This window comes from Lontra canadensis, unplaced genomic scaffold (assembly GCF_010015895.1).
Source record: "Lontra canadensis isolate GAN:19392208 unplaced genomic scaffold, GSC_riverotter_1.0 scaffold335, whole genome shotgun sequence".
NCBI lineage: Eukaryota > Metazoa > Chordata > Mammalia > Carnivora > Mustelidae > Lontra > Lontra canadensis.
Genome location: NW_022631329.1, coordinates 55001 through 73563, shown reverse-complemented (window position 1 = coordinate 73563; position 18563 = coordinate 55001). Strand labels below are relative to the sequence as shown.

Below are 18563 nucleotides of genomic sequence, written 5' to 3'. Positions count from 1 at the left end.
CCAGTGCTTGCTCCTTCCTGGATGCTTAGGGGAAGAGGTTGAACCATTTTCTTTTATTCTGGGCATTCTCCCTCTGTCTAAGGGTGCTCTGGGGATCCAACAATGGGAGAGCTAAGAGCTGGCCTGGTCCAGCTTTGCTTCTGAGCGGGACTGTCATACGTGGGTTGACATGGGCTCGAGGGGGAGAGGGCTGAAGGTAGGGGAAGGATGTTCATTCTCCCTTGAGGAGGAAATACGGATTCCCTCAGCAACTACAGCCTAGGCTCTAGTCACTATAGACCTTGGTAAGGCCCGGAATATTTATTTCCAAACTGAAAGTTGGAGAGGTGCAATCTTATTAGGAAGACCCACTGCCCAAAAAAGAGATTCATCTAATAGTACTTTATGATTTTACAAAACATTTCAAAAATGTTTTCTCACCTGCAGGAGGCAGGGCATGGAAATTTCTGTTTTACAGATGGAAGAACTGAACTTCAGATTTCATTAACGTTTTTAAAGGAACTTATGGGAAGGATAGGACTAGAATCTAAGGTTTATCACCCCAAATCCCACACTCTTCTCCCTATTTGGTGTACTCCAAAGTATGACTGGTAACCATGCTACCTGAGATGGTTACAGAAAAATATTTAAATATAAAATTTGGGGGCTCTTGGGGGGGCTCAGTGGGTTAAGCATCTGCCTTCAGCTCAGGTCACAATCCCAGGTCCTGGGATCGAGCCCTGCATCGGGCTCCTTGCTCCATGGGGAGCCTGCTTCTCCCTCTCCCACTCCCCCTGCTTGTGTTCCTTCTCTCTCTGTCAAATAAATAAATAAAATCTTAAAAAGAAGTAAAAGGGCTACCTTGCTGTTAAAAAAAGAGAACATTTCTGAAGACTTGGGAAATAGAGAATGCATTTTTCTTGTTTTAACACTTAGGTTGTAGTGATAATTCGAGAGGTATTTTAATAATATTTTGAATTAAAATTTAATAGCCAATTACTGCTGTGGCCAGAGGATTTCAAATGCTAATGTAGCTCTACATGAATTTCTACAAGTTCAACTGAAGCCATTTCACATGGTCGGCAATTCACTTTGGGCTGATGTGTCATTACTACGAGCACTGAAATTCTGACAGATGACGTTCCATGGCCTTTGATGGAAAAGCCTTTTAAATGATTCCTAAGAATGTAATAGTTAGAATATCTGAATGGGGGTTAGTTTTGTACCAGACTGGGGAAAGCGGTGACAACTCAGGCCTCTTGAACTGTTTGTGAAGGCCCCTCAGCCCCTGCCTCAGAAGGGGTGTAGGGTGTGGGGAATCCTGCAGCCTGTCAGATTTATTTTCCAATTTCTGAAAGGTGAAAGAGCCTGGAGAAGCTCCCTTCTTATCCTTCCCATCTTTTCCCCTGTAGTTCTCGGACTATAAAAACTCAAAGCACAGAACCATCAATGGGGGTATGAAAGGCAGGGCCCTGGTTGGGGCAGTTCCACTGGCCAAGTCCGTAGCGGCCCAAGAGGACACCAAGGATCACCTGTCCAAGCAGCCCCTCTGTGACTTTCCACCCAACAGAAATAGGCAACTCGCTAGGATGGGCATTCTGAGGTCTTCTGTAGCTTGCGGCTGAAACAAAGAGAAAGGGTCTTGCTTCTCCGGGTTTTTCCATTTAAGGCACCTTGATGCAGAGGTTAGGAATATGGGCTCTAGAGGTCTTCCCCATCAAAGGCCACAGAACGTCATCTATCAGAATTTCAGTGCCTGTACTAATGCCACAGCAGCCCAAGGTGAGCTGTTGACCATGTGGAATGGCTCACCTCCTTGAATCCAAGCTCTGCTTTTTCCTAGTATGGGTGATCCCCAGAAAACAATGTTATACTTCCCTGAACCTCAGTTTCCTCACCTGTAAAATGGGGATGAAAATACCTCCCTTACAGAATTGTTGTGAGAATTAAATAAAAGAATGCATTCAATGGCCTGTCACAGAACAGGCTCTCAGTCCATGGGGAGTTGCAACTGCTACACTACCCTTGCTGTCACCACTGCTATGATTGTGGCCCCTGACACTGCTACCAGGACCTCTACCTGACTGCTGTCACCACCACCATGATCACTGTTCTTACTGCCAGTGCTAGTGTTAGCCAGCGAGGATTTAATTCCACTTACCACAGAAAGGTGCAGTGAGAAGCACAGAATTTGAATTATAACAAGATTTTGTGATTTCAGAGTAGCTTTAAGGGTTCTAAGGGACATCGACATTCTTCTTCTTCTTTTTTAAAAATATTTTATTTATCTATTTGAGAGAGAGAGCGAGAGCATGCGAATGTACAAGCAGGGGAAGCAGCAGGTAGAGGGAGAAGCAGGCTCCCAGCTGATCAGGGAGCCTGATGTGGGACTCAATCCCAGGACCCTGGGACTATGACCTGAGCTGAAGGTAGACGCTTAACGACTGAGCCACCCAGGCGCCCCAGGACCATCAACATTCTTGAAGATGCAATGAGTAGAGGCTCACTCGTGCCTAAAGCTTCCTGCCCCCTCTAAACTATAAATCATAGATTGAATTGTCCCTTTAAGAAGCTAGACTCAGGCACTATATATAATCTGACACAGCATCAGTATTTGAAGACCAATACGTTTAAAATAATTTAAAAGCTTAGACTATCAGCTGAGGAGATACCAATCAAATGCAGGTGATCTGAATGGGAGCATCACTTACAGTGCAGGAGGGAGTAAAACAGGAAGACAGCCTTTCCGGCACCAAGAGCAGGAGAACGAAGACTACTAGCAAAGACACATGTCCTGATGCATTTATAAAAAGGAGGAAATTCCTTGGGATGTGGAAACTGAGTGAATGTAAAATGACATTCATTAACGTTTTGCTTTTTAAAAAGCAAGCATGAAATCATTTAGCTTTAGCTCTGCACAGGAAATAGAAACACTTGTGTTATCCACTGGTAAGATTATTTGGGGACTTCAACAACAGTTTTAGGAAGTGGGGGCAGGGAAGAAAAGAAACAGTGGAAGGCTTGCGAGATGAATTTGGCAGGGAAGACGGAGGTGGCTGGACAGTAGGGAGGAGAGCAGAGGTGAATGTTTGGGTCAATTATGTTAATATGTGACCCATCCCGAGGTGTCCACTTGCCCAGATGGAGGATGTCAGTGGATCAGAGCCATCCTTACTTTACAAATGGACAGGGGAGACCAAAGGTGCCCTTGTTGCGAAAGTTCTTCTCAGAGGCCATGAAATGTAGGCTGCAAGATTTATCTTTAAAAATATACAGGCAGAATGATGAGAGAAGGACAGACAAGTCTTTATTTTAAGCATCTTCTGCTAAGGGAATTTGGAAAAAGTATGCCATGTGGAAAGCTACCTACTGAGGTGAAACAATCGGATTTATAAGCATCTTGTAATTTAAAGGCATTTCCACATTTGCTAGCACGTTAGATGTACTTAATTTTGCTTTTTTTAAAATAGCTTTCCTGAAGTATAATTTGCATACCATAAAATTTGCCCATTTTTTTAAAAGATTTTATTTATTTATTTGACAGAGATCACAAGTAGGCAGAGAGGCAGGCAGAGAGAGAGGAAGGGAAGCAAGCTCCCTGCTGAGCAGAGAGCCCGATGTGGGGCTCGATCCCAGGACCCTGGGATCATGAACTGAGCCGAAGGCAGTGGCCCAACCCACTGAGCCACCCAGGCGCCCCAAATTTGCCCATTGTTAAGTGTATAATTGGTTGATTTTTAGTAATCATAGAGAGTTCTGCAGCTATCACCTTCCACTCAGATTTTCTTTAAACCAGAAATCTTATTTGAAAATATTTTTATTTTTAGCACGAGTTAAATGTGTAAACATTTTTATTTAATTTAGAGTATTTCATGTCTAATTTAAGCTGGTATTGCCTATGAGAAAAGCACAGAATGTAAGTCATTTTAAAGCAGCTTGCAGCTAAGAGCGATAATGTTAAACGTCTTCTATTTTATATACCATTGGCTTTTTCTTCCTTTAGAGAACACATCTAAATGAACTAACATTAGCTCAAAGTCACTTTAAATTTAAAAAATTTTTAAAAATGTAACTGATGAACAGTGATAAAATAACTGGTGAAACGTTTTTTTCACTTATTCTAGAAGGAAACAAAAGGCCAGTATGATATAAACTGTTAAAAGCAGAGCGAGTAATTTCCTTCTGACACTGTCAGAAATTTAGAAACCAGTTGGCCAAATAGTATTTACTAAATGCATATCGTATACCTATTTCTGTCCAAGATGCTGCGGGGAGGTATGTGATTCAGAAGACGGAATTCTTTACTCTCTAGGGTAGTGGTGAGAAATTTCCCTACTTTATTTTCATTCAGGCCCACTAATCTAAAATGAAAAAAAAATTATAGAAACTCTTGATTTACATTTTTTAATAAAATAAAAATTCCATTTGCCTGCTTTTAATATAAAAAGAATTACAAAGTCTTTAATAAGTACAACAAAAAATTCAAAGAATGCTCTGAACTTCTTATAATCGGCTAAAGGAGAGAAGGCAATGGATGGTGGTGGGGTGTGGAGATGACGTGCGGGGAAAGGGAGATAAAGAGGAAACAAGTTAGAACTCATGGAAAGGAAAACAAGGAAGGAACGATTAATAGCCACACAGAGAAACACACCTCCAGACTCGCACATACAAAAAGGGAGAAATACTGTACGAAGAAAAAACCGAGAGAAGATGTCCAAAGAGTAAAACCATCCTTTCATGGCCCTTGTTTGGATCTTGCTATGAAAGACACTGAAAGCTGTGGTGTTTTGCGCAACCACAGGTGCAAGTGAGACACAGGACATTGGGAACCCGTCCTTCGAGTAAGATGAAACGGAGCTAGGGGCTAGATACGGCCTCTTTGCCAAAGGCTCCCAGTTTAGCTCGGAGAGTTTCCAATCTACGCGGGGAGATCGAACGGATGATGACTAATAAAACAGAGCAAGGTTTGCAGTAATCGGAGCCAAGAAGTCTTTCTGGGGCAGGACAGAATTGAGGAGGAGGGCGCCGTGTGGGGAATCATAGCCGGGAAGTTTGGGAAGGCGTGCCAATACTCTGTGCTCTTTCCCTCCTCACCGCTTTCTGCTCACGCAAGAAAAAAAAAATGTATGACTAAGAGAAAGGTACTAATCTGAACTAACCAAATTCACATTTTGTTTGTGACTGAACAGTTTTAAGGCTCTATCTAGTTTTGGTCACTAGTGTGGGGTTCACGGAGACCCAAGTGAGACCACATTTATGCTAACTGTTCACATCTTTATTTACAAAGTTGGCCCTGAATGCTGGTAGGGGCTCTCCCACCACCTTGGCCGTGAGTGGCCACAGGTAACTTCTAAACCCTTCTTGAGTCTCATTGTCTTAAGCTGTAAACTGAAAGGATTTAACTGGAAAATTTCTGAGATTTTATCCCAACTGGAAGAGTTACAATTAAGCAAAAAAAGGTCCTGAGAACATAAATCAGAATAGAAATACTTTGATTAAAATATCCCTAAGATCCTTATAAATTAAGGATGAAGCAAACAGCTTTAGAAAAGATCAGATTTAACCTATATATACAATTTCTTATCCTCTAGTACTGAACCATTTGCCACTAAAACTGTGTGAAATAGGCTATTTCGGCACTAGAATTGCATTGCCTTACTTTAAATGTTTAGAAATCTGCAGTTTGTAGCTAATCAGATCAACCCTGACGTCCTCCTCACTGGCACTCTCAGCTTTGTAACGAATTTGACTTTTTAAAGTCATGGCATACAGTTCTAAAAATATTAAAGGAACAAGGAAATAAAGGGGGAAATATAATAACCGAGGATCTCAAAAGTAGAGTTGTGCCCCTTCAGTTTTTATTTTCACTAGAAATCACTCGGTTCTGATTTTAGTATTCCTGCTTACAAATAAAGGGGGGAAAGGCTGTGGGTGGTGGGATGCTTGGGTGTGGGAGGGTACATTGCTGTCTATTAGTGGAATCAACCCTTTCAGCCGACAAAGACAACAACCAAATCTTTAGATGGTTTATTTGATCTGCGTGAAAGAGTGGCAGTGGGATTTCTGGCACTTGAATAAGCGGAAACAATATTTTTGGCTAGAGAGATTTCTGAGTTCTCTCAGGGAGCCTTCTAGAAGGCCATCTGGCCCAAACAGTATTTCTTTTGTAAAGCCCTGCATTTGGAAACACAAATGAAAGGTGTATGAGCAGCAATCAGATACCTATGAAAATAATTTGCTTTCAATTCTTGGAGGGGTGGTTATTATCCTTTGTAATTCTCTAGATGAAAAGACTTCCATTAGGGAAAAAAGCCCCTCTTTCTTTATTAAGATATAAATTCCCGGTTTATGTTCCAGTAGAGGATTTGCTTATTAATGTAAACTTATTAATTTGCTCTATGGTTTTCTCACGAGTGAAATTAGAACGTTTCAGTGATATTTACAGTTGTTATGTCAAGTAGTGACCTTGTTTTTTGACCTTTATCATTGTTAATTGAACCTAGATTTTAAAGATGAACATTTCCTGTTCCTTGGTTTTTTAGCTAGCTTGTGAAGCTGTAACAAACGAAAAATGTTGAAAAAGTAAAACGAGATCCAAATGATAATGATATGAGTAAAACTGAAAATGAAGCAAAGCTATATTTGTAGTCAGATACTGCAAAAAACAGGAATATTCTAGCAAAGTACCTTTAAAATCTATCACATGTAATATACTTTGCTATTCTTTCACATTTTTCTGTTAGTCTTCACATAGAAAGAAATGCTAAATTCTTATATTAAAATATCTTAGGATTACTGATCGATCATTTTCTTTAGCTGTCATTTTTGCCAAGAAATGAATACAAAAAGAGGAAAAAATGAGCACTGAGTTTATAATAGAAACTTGAAAAAAATATACTGTATCATAATACATGAATGTATATATACTGCATAAATATTTATATGTACTTATATGTAAGTTATAGTTTCCACTGATACATATATATATTAATATTAACTAAATATTTGCTTGAGATGTTCTCCTTTCAGTTACCCAATTTTCCTACTATATACAATTTCAAGTTGATAAAAAAAGAACTGTAAAAATCCCATTTTTAAGAAGCAATACTAAATTCAGTTCTGAATGGAGAATTTACAAATAGTGGAATAACCACTGTTATGGAAAAGATGACATCAAAAATAAAATTAACCTCTAAGAAAACCTTCTATAGGTTTAAAATAAATCATATGGAAAGTGATTTATCCTGGCTAAAGTTCCTACCAAATAATTTGAAGCTAAAATTATTAATGACATGCAGGTTGTATCTCAAAATATATTTTTCTGGAAGGACTGGAGAAAAACACAAGTCTGACGAATATTGCAGATATATATTTCACAACTGATGTCAGCTAAGTTTGACATATTTTAGCTTATGGGAATTAAAATAGGAGCATAGAGTATTGGAAATGTTTAAGATTTTTCCAACAGATTTTAATAAGAGAAGATGACCCTGAGTCCCTAATATCAACTGATAGCCTAATTCTTATTAGTGGGGACTGCTGTGCCAGGCAAAATGCTTTTGCCTGTAAGTATCTATAGTTTCCTGAAACAAAGCAGTCACAAGTACCATGATCTGCCAAACAGTGACAGATTATATGAGCAGATTATTATTTCTTAATGTAAAGTACTTTTTAACCTGACATTAGACTAAACGGCATCAGACTTTATTTCCTAAAAACTTCTAATATAAATGAAACAAAAAAAATTCTGTGACACCAAAGTTCTCCAATAATTAATCTACTTTGTGATCTAAATATTCCCACAAGTTCTGTTATTTGGTAGGAACAGAAAAAAAGGTATCACATTTTTGATAATAAATACTGTTATTACAATATTGTTATTGTTATTATTATTACACGACAATACTAATTATTGTCACTATAGAAAACACAAAGGACCCAGCATTACCTGTGAACTTCAGCTATACCTCTGGTCTTAGAGCAGAATAGAATTTAAGATGGGAGCAGAAGAAGAGAAAAGCAAAAATATATAATTTTGCCTTCTTGGGTCATTTCTACTTAAAAATATTTAAGATGGGAGCAGAAGAGAAAAGCAAAAATATATAATTTTGCCTTCTTGGGTCATTTCTACTTAAAAATATTACTTGAATGGAATTTTCATTGGAGGGGAACAAAGGTCTTTTGGAAATTTGTAACTGTCTCACTAGGACACAAACTATCAGTTTACCATCATTGACTGAGTCACCTGTGCTTTGGACAAAGTATCCGAGGGTGTATGTTTTCATAGCGATTCACAATTGAAATAAAACAGATTAGATGTTTGTTGGAAGCAATACTTTATACAATTGAGCAACCTATTTATACTAAATCTTTACAAACAGAACACACATTATTTAAACCCCAAGACCCTTCAAGACCCAGAGTCACCTACCTGCAGACCCAATTTTTGTGACCAGCCAATTTATAGGCAAAGTGAAAGAAACATGCGAACTGGATAAAATAACCATATGTCCCCACTGGAAGCCCCATTACTTGAATCATTTAAACCTTGCTGGACAAAGCACCAGGAGAATTTGCTGTAGGAAACAAACCTACACCAATGGGGCAGGGAGGAAATGACCTAATGGTGAGTCTCCCTTCTGCTCTAATTTCTGTGGTTCTGTGTTAAGAAAAGCTGTCCTGCCACATTGTTGTGAAAGCTTATGCCCCAACAAGACAGCATTTCTTATAAAAAAAAAAAAAGCCAGTTCTGAATTTAATATTTAAGTTGCCATCATCCAAAGTCAAGGACACTTTGGAATAATTTTGTTCGGGAACACTTCTAAGATACAGTGGAAAAGTGTTTTTTCCTTCATTCAAGAACTTAAAAAATGCCAGCAAAAGAGTGTGCTTCTACGTTGAATTTTGTTTGCTGGCTACCCGAAATTTACGGTAACCTCGTCCATACTCCTGGCTGCTTACCATGCTGAGTGGGATCCTTTGATGTTATTCAATGTGAAGCTCGGTGTAGGCGGTTAATGGAGGCAGTGGTGGCCCAGACTGGAATGCTGCTCAGTCTGCCATTTTGATGGCCCACATTCTGCCTCAGTTTATCATTTCAATAGGAAGTATTTATCGGCTGACATAAGGAGAGGCAGAGAACATTTAGTGTGTGTGGAGGCACAGGTAGGACAGGGGAGTGGATGGAGTTATTTGCATGTATGAATGAAAAAGTATATAGCTCTTTAGGTAAATAATGATGTGCATTCGTGGAGGTGCTGGGTTTTGGAGTCAAGATACAGAAATGGACATTAAAACTATGTCATTTTCAAAACAAATCACTGCAGTGCTTTTCTGACAGCCACTCCTGATTTAAAATGAAAGAATGATATTTATTCAGAAATTAGGGTAAGTCCAAATGGGATGTTTCCAATGTCACATATTCTGCCCTTTGATTTCAAGTGCCAGTTTGTGCAAAGACGAGCCTGTGAGTGTGTGAGGGTGAGCAAGTATGCAAGGTCAGAGCTGAAGGCAGGTATCTGTAATGATGGGGAGGGAGTGACCCACTTTCTACTTTCCCAAGTCCTGCGATTTTCAGGTGTTTATACTGCCGGTGAAAAGTGCAAGTGACACTTCTCACATCGATGTCACCAGTTCACCACAGAAGCCAGTTTTGTCTCCCCCCCCACAAGGGGCTGTAATGTCTCAGCATTCTTTCTTCCCCAAGACCATTTGCATCGCAGGTATTAAAACTTCACTCCTTATGTCGGTAACTAGGCTGAGTTTAGATAGTACCTCTAGGATGGATTTATAAATGCAACTTTCCCCGTTCCCTTACAAAGAGGCAAACGGTATTACTGCAAATAACCTTTAAGATAATTAACTGACAATGCTGCTACTAGCATAAAATCTTCCTTCAGGCGACACCTAATTTAAGTGTTACTGGCACAAAGTGGAGACAGATTGCGCATCACCACTGCAATATTTACATAGCAGAAACCCACAGAGCAGGAAACGCGAGGCTCAATGATGCACTAAATTAGGAACAACCGTACTCCAGTGTTAATTTGCTCTCCATTCTATCCAAATCTCAGGTCCAGAAATTGGTACAAACACATACACAGCCTCCCACTCTTAAATGATTAAACCGGAGGAGGTTTTTGTTACATTTTTGCCCCCGAATTAAAATAACTTGAAAATTTACTTCCCCTCTCCACAAGAACCATTTGATCAAACTGTGTTTATTTCATTACAACTTGCATTTGCTTTGATCTAAAATTATTTTCATATGAATGCTGCATTGGAGTCTATAGAGAAAAACTAAACAGACTTCTATTTTCTTAAAGGTTTGCCAATATAGTTTATGAAAAGAAAAAGCTATAGAGCGACTTGAAGGCCAGGTAGTGAAATATTCAGAAACGTGGAAGGGCAAATTTACCTTAAGTGAATTTCTCCCTGATGAATGCTGTCCTCCCCCCCACCTTCTCCCTTACAACGCAATGAGTTTTTGAAACGACTCAAACGATATCTAGTTTATATTTTCCCCCCACAGTATTTTAAACACCAGTTTCACCCAAGGCATTAACAAAACATTTACCTTTCCTAATTGTTGATGTTCTTTAAAGGCAGCGATCAGTTCTTCAGCCCACTTAATTTTTTCAGGGGAAGGAGAAAACTGTTCCTGTACCACCGCAATTTGGTTAGGGTGTATCACCTGCTTACCTACAAGAAGATTAATAACACCGGAAACACGAAACAACAAACAGATGTTCAAACAAAATGTCTCAACCACGAAAGCCTCCTAATGCTTCACAGACTGTATGTAAAATAACTCATTATTGTAGAACTTTTTAAAAAAGAAAGTAACTGCAATCTGGCAGGCTTTTCCAGAATACCACATAAGAAACACAGAAGAATGGGAGTAATTGTGTTTCTGATCCTATAGAAATGCTACCTTAGTGCAGATAATCTCTCATTTTTAGTTACAGGTGGGTTGACTAGGCAGCTCGTTGGCTAATGCTTTGGCTGGAAATTTAAAGGATAATATCTGCAAATTAGAGTGATTATTTTGAGTTAAAGTACAAAAAAATTATATGTTAACTCTTTCAAATTTTACAAGTTGTCTTTTGCTTCTTTTGTACCATTATCCCACCTGCCATGGTTTCTTTTAGAAGTGGTCCGTTGGTTTTCATAAAGCTTAGAGAAACAGATGTTACAACTATATTAATATCAAATAGTGGCTTATAATCATATATTTAATTTTCTTTCTTTAAGACAAATACAGTGTGTCATTTCTAACCACTAACAGAAATTTGGATTTCAATGAAAAAATTCTACTCAGTACAGTGAAACAGAAGGCAGATTTGAACACAGTGGTCTCTAGATTACTCCATTTCAGAATGTTTAAATAAAAAAGTTACTGAAAGTTTCTCTACTCCAAAACATAACCAGGTTTTCCCTTTTTTCTTGTAGAATGAAGACTGAATATTTCCCTCTTACATAGATATTTAGATACCCCAGAAGAAAGCTTATCTCTGTAGTGAGAAGCTTTCTGCTGCTTTTCGGAGTTTAAGATCCTAAGGAAAAACACTACACAAACATAGGACTCACAGGCTTCTGTGAAATCGTGCCGTCATTAAAAGAAACAATTTAACAATCAGGGAAGTGTAAAATTGAATCAGGTCATTAATAAAATACAACATAATTTAATGTTATAATAATGATGAGATATTTTATTACATGATAAAATTATGGACATATTTCGTTGTTTAAAAATGAATGTGCACTTAATGATAATTTGCTCTCCTAGATATATTTGTCCATATATCAATTTGCTTTGCTTCTGAAATAGTTTTAACATTTAGCCAGTACAAATTATACCCTTGATGTTTTAGAAAAGATCAATTCCTGTTACTGTCATTATTCTGAGTAGGAAAAAAACCCCAATATTTGTAAAAAAAAAATTTTGAGTATTTCATGCAAAAGAGTTTAAATGGATCAATATAGCAATATCTTTTCTTACAGTAGCATAATTAGAACACCTTCACCTTGCTGTTATTTGATTCCAATCTATCAGCATACTAATAAAACTTTAAAGCCTTATACAAATAAAGATGCTTTAAATTATTTGAGGAATTGTGCTCATTTTGGCAGCACATATACTAAAACAGGCATAATTTCAGGGAACAAATAATATCAGTGATGACAAATGAGAGCTTTTTTCAATAGGTGCTGCAATTACATTTAAGTCATCTAATAGTTGTTACAATATTATTAATAAAGGATGTCAGTTCTGGTAGTCATTTTGTACTAATTGTTAGACCTGAATTTTATAATTTATGTACATAATTTACACAGATGTGTAAAAAGCCAGATTTCACGGGAACATCTTGGTACAGACACTATGACTTGAGGAGCGAAACATAAACCATCTAGAAATACTGGGAAAGCACTGATGGCTGCAAGTACCCTTATTTTGGTAGTGAGGCTAATTTTAGGATATGTGTTAAGTTTTAGAAATTTATGAACATCCATGTACGAAGTTTTCTGTGGCTGATTCTTGTATATCCCAACAACAGAATGTCAGACTTTAATGCCCATGTGGGAGTGAAGCAAATATTTTATACAGAAGGGCTGTTATTGGCAAGTTACTGAGGGTGCAAAATTGGAAGACATTAAAATTTATGACCATGAAATCCTTTTTACAGTACCACTTGATATATCGTGCTTTAAATCAATACCTGTCAAGTCTTTTAGGTGACTGTATGATGGTGTCATTTTTGTCTTCTACAAAAGACTGCAAAAAAGAAGAAAACCTATAGTGCTTCAAATTTATCATCTTTCTTCTCAGCATGCAGTGATGACCAAGTCAGCTGTTGAAGCTTTATTCCAAGATTTAGTTTTGCTTTCTTTTTAGAAGAATAATTCCTAATGTTAATAGCCACTTGTATGGCCAATGCATTGATTTAAAATCAATCCACATGGACTGTGGCCCTGTGAAATAATGACCGGAGAAGAGAAACCATAATGTGCTGTTTGATGCATGGCTAACTTTTAAAAAACTACAACTCATTAAAAAAAAATGTATTAATTTTTAGAAGTAGAGAAAATCCTTATGCATAGACTGAGTGCTGCTCATCAGTGTTAGGGGTAACACGATACTTTCATTAGATTTTAAAACTTCCAACCACCTGCTTCAGAGTGGGTGCGTATTTCTTCTTCCCTCCTTGCTTTCCTCCCTGCTTGTGCAGAGCCCAAGTTATGGCAATTAAATGACAAATAATTAGGACAAACAGATCACAACTGGGTCTAAAATAATCAAAGCCCTTATTGTTTCAAAATACTACAAATAATCTCATATCTTATTACCAGACTAATTCCCTTTTACTGGTATGTAGAAATATAATTGGGACAACAAAGACCTTTCTAAAAATTGCAAAATGATTATGAAGTATAGCTCCCTACTTTACTGACTTGTTCACTTGAATATATAATGGGCACTGTGCCCTCTGTGCCTCCCCATTCTCCCCCTGCTTCCATTTTTTTGTGTGTGTGATTTAATACTCCCTGTTGTTGAGAAACAATAGTGCCAAGCCCATAAGCTCCTCATGCTGAGTTGGGCACAGTCTAGAAATTTAAATCTGATTTGAAGTAACTTGTCTTCTGCGATTGAATTAGGGACCAATTTAATTCAGCCCTGTTTCTTGGAGAAATTCTCAAACTCCTTTATAAGTTCTGGAGCAAACATTTACCCCAGAGGTAGTTGAGGACACCCAGGTTATACTGAGTGATGGTGATACAGGCCAGCATCAATTCAGTGTTTTCAATTTTTTATTTTTTTTTATTGAATTAGTGCCCATTTCACAGCAACATCTGGCTGCTTGGCAGCCAATGCCACACATTTTAGACCAACAACATCGAAGTCTATTAGATAGATTTCATGGAGTGTTTCTCCAACTTTTCCATTTGGGCTATGCCCTAACTGGTCACTGGAAAGAGGCAGGTGTAACAGGCCACGGGGACAAGGACAACCTCAGGACCAGAAGGGGACTCTTTCATTCTTAGTCACTATTAAATGTGGGGAGGATTCATTTATTAATAGTTCAGATGATTGAAAAATATTTCCCTATAAGAGATCACATTTATTTACTCATTTATTTATTAAACAAATTTGGGGTGATCACAGTTTGTTTTAACTCTTCCTGTTGAAGACACAAAAACAAATTGTCAGAACTTTATTTAAGTCTAACATAATACTGAAATTTCCTAAGTTGTTTAATTTTATTTGGGGGTAAACCACCGTCTATTAAGATAAGTTTTACATTTAAGGTCATTTTATGAAATAATTCTTTCAGTAATCCCCAACTGGACATATTTCAAAAATATTTACAAAAGGGACAGCAAGGATGTTTGTCTCTTTTCCTTATTATCTGAGTTAATTTCTGATCATGATATTCTCAGAACTTGTAGCAGAAGATTAACTAAGAATAAAAGAGCTTATGGTGTTTCTTATCTATGGTTGCACGCGTGCGTGCGTGCATGTGTGTGTGTGTGTGTGTATGCTCACAACTATGGATGTGTGTTTGTGTGTAGAATCCTATTGTGGTTTTGAAAAAAATGGATTTCTGTTGCAAAAACACAATTTTCGGTTGCTCCCCGGACTCCTGGGGATCTGAGTGATCGGACACACCAATCAACAGATATCTGCCAGCACTCCAGGACTGGATTGCGGGAAACCCGCTGATCTTAGTGCCAGCCAAAGCCCGTAGGTGTCGCCAGGTACATAGACACTTACGGGGAGGTGGGAGAAGAATAAGGAGCTTGAAGTAGCAGAAGAATAAAAAACTAGTTATGAGTAGTAAAAAAAAAAAAATCAAAGAAGAGATCACCAAAGTTTTTTCAGAAATGAATATTTTGAATGTTTGAGGACATTTTCCTTTTCCCCATCAACCCAAATTCTTACAGCAATTCACTCAAAAACACTTCTCTAATAACCTCATCCCTCCTCTAGGGTCAGCAAAACCAGAATACTTAGGAAGACAGAAAAAAAAAAAAAAGGTAACTAATGTAAAGAGGAAATAAAACGAAGCCTTCATTGTTTGAGTTGCAGCACCAAGGGAAAGCACAATTTGTTCAGTAGGTTCTTACCCTAGATGACATTTCCACATTTCAAATAGTGGAATAAGTCTATCAGATATATGGCTCTGGAATGTTTGCTAATTTCGCTACTGCTTTCTAAGATATCATCAAGAATCATACCAGTAAATCCCATTGCAGCTCCTTCCCTTGACTGCCTGAGGAGCCCCTCTCCATCTCGAAAGTCAATGTATACCAGATCTATGGCCTGCAGACCAAAGGCCTTCGCTGTAACGATAATCTTCTGTCGGGCGTACAGAATATCTTGGGTATCTTTACTACTTGTTGCACCTGAAATGGGATGTGGACAGAAAAAGGAGACATGAACTCTGGAAACCAAACACAGCCACCTATTGTAAAAACTCGGTTTGTAAAGACCTGGGAATCGTTCCCCAGCAAAATGATGATTCTAATATAAACAAAGAGAGGGATATGTGGAGGCAGAGTTAAGTCACTTAGGTCTGTTTATCTTGGAAGGCACATTTCAGTGTCATTACTTGTGTGTGGGTTACGAAAGGGCCCCTCCTGCATCTCAGGAGATACAACCACAAATGACTTGATAGGTCACCAATTACTTCTGGTAGATTTTTTTCCTTCTAGCCATTGCTTGGAAAGTATCAGTCCAAAGACGGCACCACAAAAGGTGGCCAAGCAGCTGGGCAAGGAAATAGTTAACTTCTCTCGCAGAGCCCAGAAATTCACGTGCTGTGGTTGCCATGCCCTGCCATAACTAAGGTTCTGAGCCAAAGAGCACAGCTTCAGGGATGAAGAAATTGGGGAAACGGAAGGGCACTCATTTTGAAAGAGGCAGAAAGTATCCACTGAACTGTCCGAAACACAAAAGTCTCTTGGAAAGACTGGTATTAAAATAAGCTCCTTTTCTTTCCCCCTAGGGGCGGGTGGGTGTGGGGTGTCACTGTTCGTATTTGGACCGTGACACTGCTCAGGGAGAGCTCCAGGCTTCAGGCCACTGGCACTGTGGTTCTGCAAATGCTTTGTGGACTTGGCCTCTTTTCTAGGTGTGCCCAGAGTCACTAGTAAGACCAGAGGCAGAGTGCCCAAGGGATGGGGAAGATTAGTGGAAACAAACATATTATCTCAATAAATATTTAATAAGAGTTCTGACATGTATTTTAGGAGGAATTTAAGATCTGTTTAAAATAATATTTGGATACCACATTTAATATAGAAAATGATTCATTAAAATGTAAAATGGCCTTTATTTGTGTTAGAAGCCTACATAACCCTCAGACTGATGTGAAAACAAAATATTTAAGCCACGGAGAGGTTATTCACATATTATACTCACTATGAACAAAGTAGATGTCATATATTCCCCAACACATCTGAGGTTGCGACAGGCTTTTTATTATTTTATAAACGAAGAGAAGTAATAATACAGTGTTCTAGAAGCAGGACAGCTCCGAGGTGCCCTAAATTATCAGAAAGTATTGCCCATTCAGAAGAACCATTGTCATGGTTGGCAAATATATATTGTCATGTAAATGTCCATTCATGAAGGGGCGAAGAAAAAATACACACACACACACACACAGATTGAAAAAGAGAGAAATGTGTTTGATACCTATGCTGGCCCGAAAGTCTTCTCCTCCAAAAACGACTGCGTCTAGGAAAAGACCCACTTGAGGCCCGGTCTTCAGTGCTTCTTTACACACGGCCTGTAAAAGAGCAGAACAGAACCAAATCTCACAGAAATGCAGTTTAGAGAGAAACCGCATGGTGTATTTCAGTAGCAGAAAGATACAACTCTTAACACAGTTTGGCTGAAAGCAAACTAGCAGTCCTAAAATGCAGCCTAAATTTACCTCTTTTGAAAGGCTTTTAATATTGTCCAAGATAAGTACGTTGTATAGATTTGCTTTGCTTCATGGATTACGTTAATACAGTTACAAATACATATTAATATAGTTAACAATGTTCGAATCACAGTTCATCTAATTTCTAGAGAAACTTTGAATTAACTCATTTTGATCGTACTGTACATTATTTCTCTTTTTTCCAAAATTTGTTTTTGTTTTAAGAGACTCTCAAACAATAAACATAGAACCACAGGAGAGAAGGAAAGAATTTTTAAATCAAATTAATTGGATTATTTGCATTAGGATCAGGATTTCCTAGTAAATGGCCTCAGGATTAAAGACAGTCAATACAAAAATCTACCACTCCAGAGGGGCAAATAAAAATGCAACAAGTCATTCAAGATGTATTCATTGGCAACTTTTATATTTCTATGTGAAAATATTTCTATGTGATTTGTAACGTCTGCCCTACGTGTTAGGTAACTGAGTCGTCGGGAACTCAATCTACCGAGGTGGAGATTAAGCATGCTAATGTATGTGGGTGGGGAAGACCTGAAAATCAGGAGAGGACACAGTTGATTAATTTCAGGGGTTGTAAGTGCTCCTAAGTATAATATGGAATAATGTGGTGCCGTGGAGTTTAGAATTCAATCATTGTCTGAATCTAGTCACATCTAAGGGATATGCTTTGATTATATCTCAGAATTATGGGGCAGGCTGGAAGAATTTGTGGTCAGTGGCGTAAATGTGCTGATCATGAGGCTTGAAGCAGCTCCCCGAAAATATGCACTCTGCCCCTCCTGCACGGTCCAGTAGGTCTCAAAGTTTCCTCTCAGAGCGCTTACTCACATATTATCTCTCTGGGCAGTTTTCAACTATCTCTTTTCTTTGTTTTTAGGGATTTCTTCCCTTCTGCCCTCTGAGACAGGGTGCTGCAATGATGTTCTGGAGTCAGGTGAAATGTGAGACATATTTTGGAAAACAGTTTAAATGAATCAGTGATAAAGGGGAAAAAACAAGCTAGCCATGAAATCGTTAAGGCAAATAAATGGTTTAATGCAGCCCTGCACTGCTGGCAAACACTTGGTTCAGCTAATCTTCCTGAATGCATATCAGGAAATACTGCACGTTCTAATGTGGCAAATTGAAATAATATATTACAGATTACTGGTGTATACTAACCTACAAATAGCAGTCGTACATACTAGACATTATGGATAATGTTGCCACAAAGAGGCCAGAACATTTCCCAATAAAAGGCAATTGTTACAAAAGAATAACTGAACGTCAACTCAGAAGGGAAACAAAAGACATTTTCATGTACATTTCATCTATAAATATAATAATTCAGAGCATATGTTTACGTATGTTTATTTCATTAAAATAGGAATATATAAATATTTCACTTAAATATTTAGGATTGGGAAGTTTTTCCTTGCTACTAAGCTAGTTTCTTTGTTTTCTAAGATGCTCACTGCCTGGATTATTACAGATAATAAATGGTGCTCAAGGTTTACTTTGCCTATAAATCTTTCTAGAAAAATATTTTAAGTAGATATCAAAATTGAGAACAAAAGTTCTCTTTAGGGAATAAATAAAATACTAACTTATTAGTCACATTACGTTCTCTTACCTTAAAATTGAGCAAAC

The 18563-nt window shown here is 38.1% G+C and overlaps 1 protein-coding gene across 4 annotated transcripts in view; it reads right to left on the bottom strand.

Moving 5' to 3' along the window:
• The window catches only part of LOC116862803 (citramalyl-CoA lyase, mitochondrial), a 68882-nt gene that overhangs the window by 17471 nt on the left and 32848 nt on the right, over window positions 1–18563 (bottom strand). For 3 of the 4 annotated variants that reach the window (XM_032850221.1, XM_032850220.1, XM_032850219.1), the window contains exons 3-6: window positions 18547–18563; window positions 16679–16772; window positions 15217–15384; window positions 10556–10680 (exon numbers count right to left, since the gene is read on the bottom strand). The exon at window positions 18547–18563 is cut by the window's right edge and continues 85 nt beyond it. In XM_032850221.1, coding sequence (XP_032706112.1) covers window positions 10556–10680; window positions 15217–15384; window positions 16679–16772; window positions 18547–18563 — 404 coding nt within the window. The remainder of the gene's footprint in view (window positions 1–10555; window positions 10681–15216; window positions 15385–16678; window positions 16773–18546) is intronic. The other variant, XM_032850222.1, reaches the window with a different exon arrangement.